The sequence below is a fragment of the Austrofundulus limnaeus genome, unplaced genomic scaffold (genome assembly GCF_001266775.1).
Source record: "Austrofundulus limnaeus strain Quisiro unplaced genomic scaffold, Austrofundulus_limnaeus-1.0 Scaffold197, whole genome shotgun sequence".
Classification (NCBI taxonomy): domain Eukaryota; kingdom Metazoa; phylum Chordata; class Actinopteri; order Cyprinodontiformes; family Rivulidae; genus Austrofundulus; species Austrofundulus limnaeus.
In genome coordinates, this window is record NW_013952599.1 from 791,311 (window position 1) to 794,435 (window position 3,125).

The 3,125-nt window shown below is 39.3% G+C and overlaps 1 protein-coding gene across 2 annotated transcripts in view; it reads left to right on the forward strand.

The window, feature by feature from the left end:
* The first annotated feature begins 336 nt into the window (after positions 1-336).
* Positions 337-3,125, forward strand: part of LOC106524716 (very-long-chain (3R)-3-hydroxyacyl-CoA dehydratase) — a 13,391-nt gene continuing 10,602 nt past the window's right edge. The window contains exons 1-2 of one of the 2 annotated variants that reach the window (XM_014018631.1): positions 337-571; positions 2,600-2,645. In XM_014018631.1, the coding sequence (XP_013874085.1) occupies positions 470-571; positions 2,600-2,645 (148 nt within the window). In that variant the 5' untranslated portion in view covers positions 337-469. The remainder of the gene's footprint in view (positions 572-2,599; positions 2,646-3,125) is intronic. The other variant, XM_014018630.1, reaches the window with a different exon arrangement.

A 3,125-nucleotide genomic window follows, 5' to 3' on the forward strand; every position in this document is an offset into this window, starting at 1 on the left:
TAAAGGAACAGGAAGAGGGTTATATCGGGTCTTGAGTGGTGTGTGTGTGTGTGTGTGTGTGTGTGTGTGTGTGTGTGTGTGTGTGTGTGTGTGTGTGTGTTATTATTACATTGTTTCATTGCATAATTCTTATTTTCAACATCACTTGTGCTTCTCTGTATTTGTATTATTGTATATATGTAGGCCGATGGATGGATGGATGGATGGATGGATGGATGGATGGATGGATGGATGGATGGATGGATGGATGGATGGATGGATGGATGGATAATTCATTGCGGGGTGACCGTTCCAAGATGGCGGCCCTTACGGCTCGTCAGCACCAATAGGCAACAGCGGACCATGGGACATCTATTCTTTATACATGTCTATGGTAGAAACGGTGAAGGTCTGGTTTTGTTGGACATCATCGATGAGGACTTGATTCTTTAGTTCCTGTGAAGCTCCTCAGCCTTGCTGGTGTGTAAATATGGCCGAGCTGAGCTCCAACACGCAGGTGCTGACTCCTCATGTGTACTGGGCTCAGCGGCACCGAGAGATTTATCTCCGGGTGGAGCTGAGCGATGCAAAGGTAGGAGAACATCCATCCATCCACCTCCTCCATCATGAGCCAGCTGTCCTTCTCAGCTTTTTAAAAACACAAATCTGCTCTTTTAAGCACTGCACAGAAAATCAGTCAGAACATAAAATGTGTTTATTTTTTCCTTTACCGACAGCGTTAGCTAGGTAATGCTATTAGCTCCAAACTACTCGTGATGTTTACCTTCAGTAACTCGGGCTAAATTAAACTCGGAACAGTTTTAGTTTTACTGACAAACAGCTTTGGTTTTTAATCCACATTTGTCCTGAGCTCATAAAAGTTTAAATGTAGGAAGATTTAGGATCTTATAGCAAAATTTAGTGATTAATATTAAATGTTTCTGTAGCTCCTCTCTTATATAATTATAGTAAATTAGATTCATAAAAGTATTAAAATTTAGGTGTTAATTTTCTGGGCTAATAATGTTCAACTGACCAATTTATTTAATGAGTTTATCTAATGTTAAGCTCCTAATTGGGAAACAAAAACTAGATCATTCTCAAAATTTATGCTTTTAAATTATTTGTGTTTGAACAAACTGACTTCTTTTGTTGCTAATAAACTTTAGTAATTGGTTAAAACAGCCACAGTAACTAACATTACTAAATGTGATATGTTAGAAAAGAGCATAGTAAAAATGAGTTCGTTGTTGGAGCAAACATCCTGATGCATTTTGCATAAAACTGGCTGCTGCTCCTGTTTAGTTTTGCATAAACCAGTTTATCCAGCAGCTTCGTGTTGTCCTGTTAGACACTCAGTCATCTAATATTTATGTGGCTTTACAGGAAACACATTCGCTCATCAAAGGAACAAGCTACCACCTCATTTACACCTTCCAGCTGTCATCCATCCAAGCATCAGGAGAGYCTACACTCTGTGGACTCAACCCTGTTCATTCACAGTGACTGAGTGTGTTTAAACAAAATACCCAGAAAATAAGATGCAGGTTACCAAAGACCCTCATCCTGCATCTGTTGGATACAAATCGTATAAAAGATGCATGGACCTTGATGGTCGTTCTGGATCTTGTTCGATTTTAGTGACAGGCTAACAGGAAACCAGCTGCTGACCTACACCACAGTCTTTTATGTAAATAAAGCCAAACTGAACTCAAACTGCAACCTGATTCCAAAGAACTCCTGTTAAATGTAAATTAAACCAGAGTAAAATGGTTTGCAAATGTAACAAACTGGTAATTTAGTTACAATAGAACACAGTAAACCTCATTTTGAAGTCTCCCCTCTAAAAGTTCAGGAACTGAGGAGACCAGTTGGGAGGTTTGGACTAGGTCTTGGTCCTGGTCTTTTCTGCTGCAGATCCACATTGTTGTCATGGATTCAGTCTGGTTTAGCATTGTCTTCCTCAAAGGCCTTGTTCAAAAGAAAAAACCTGGATGGGCGCATCTGTTCTAAAACATGTACATCTTTCCAGGCGTAAGCTGCCTACAACATAGGCACTAATGCACCCCCATATCATCAGAGACGCAGGCGAAATGGTCCCTCTCCTCTGCAGCACAGACATGATGTCCATGGCTGCCAAGAGGGGGTTTTGTTTTTTCAGATCAGTTTTCCTCTGTGTCTCAGTTCATCCTAAATGAGCTCCAAAGAGGACAGCAGTGTTTCTAAATGGTGTTGTCATTGGCTTCTTGCATGATAGAGTCAGACTGAGCTGTGTTTACAGACAGGGACCTGAGTCCTGATCTCATGTAGTCCTGTCCAGAATGGAGTCAGACCTGTTTTTCATGCAGTGCCACCTCAGAGCCTGAGGCTTACGAGTGTCCAGTACTGACCTTCACTTTTGTTCTTCACACAGAAATTTCTCCAGATTCTTGAAATTTGGTGATATAATCTGTAAATGATGGGATATTCAATCTTAGCTTTAAAAAACTACAGCAAGATACTCTTGAAAATACAAAATGTTGAACGAATCAAAACTTATTATTCTTTAATTTCCATCTGATGGTTTAGTTCATTGTTTTTTTTTTTTTTTTGATGAACCTCTTTTCATTTTGCTTTTCAGAATGTCAACATCAGTCTTCAAGAAAACAACACGCTACACTTCAGAGGTCTGTGCTCACAACTGTGTGAATGTGTTACCTTTTTGGCACCATTTCTGGTATAAACACTACACTGTCAGGACCAGTCTTAATATGGGGAGTTAGGTTTAGGGTTAAGGTATGAATGGAGGTGGGGTTAGGGTCAGGGTTAGGCTACAAGAATGATTGAAAGTCAGTACACGGTATCACTAAGGATACAGCGGGTAAAATAAGTATTGAACACGTCACCATTTTTCTCAGTAAATATATTACTAGAGGTGCTAATGACATGAAATTTTTTACCAGATGTCGATAACAACCCAAGTGATCCATACATACAAAGAAATCAAACCATAAATGTCTAGAAATGAAGTTATTTGTAATAATGTGGAATGGCACAGGGAAAAAGTATTGAACACTGTCGTGGAAAAGATTTACCAAGGATGCAGAAACATGAAGAAATTTATAGTTAGTACTGATTAAATACAACACAGAGTTAGGGTTTTCTAC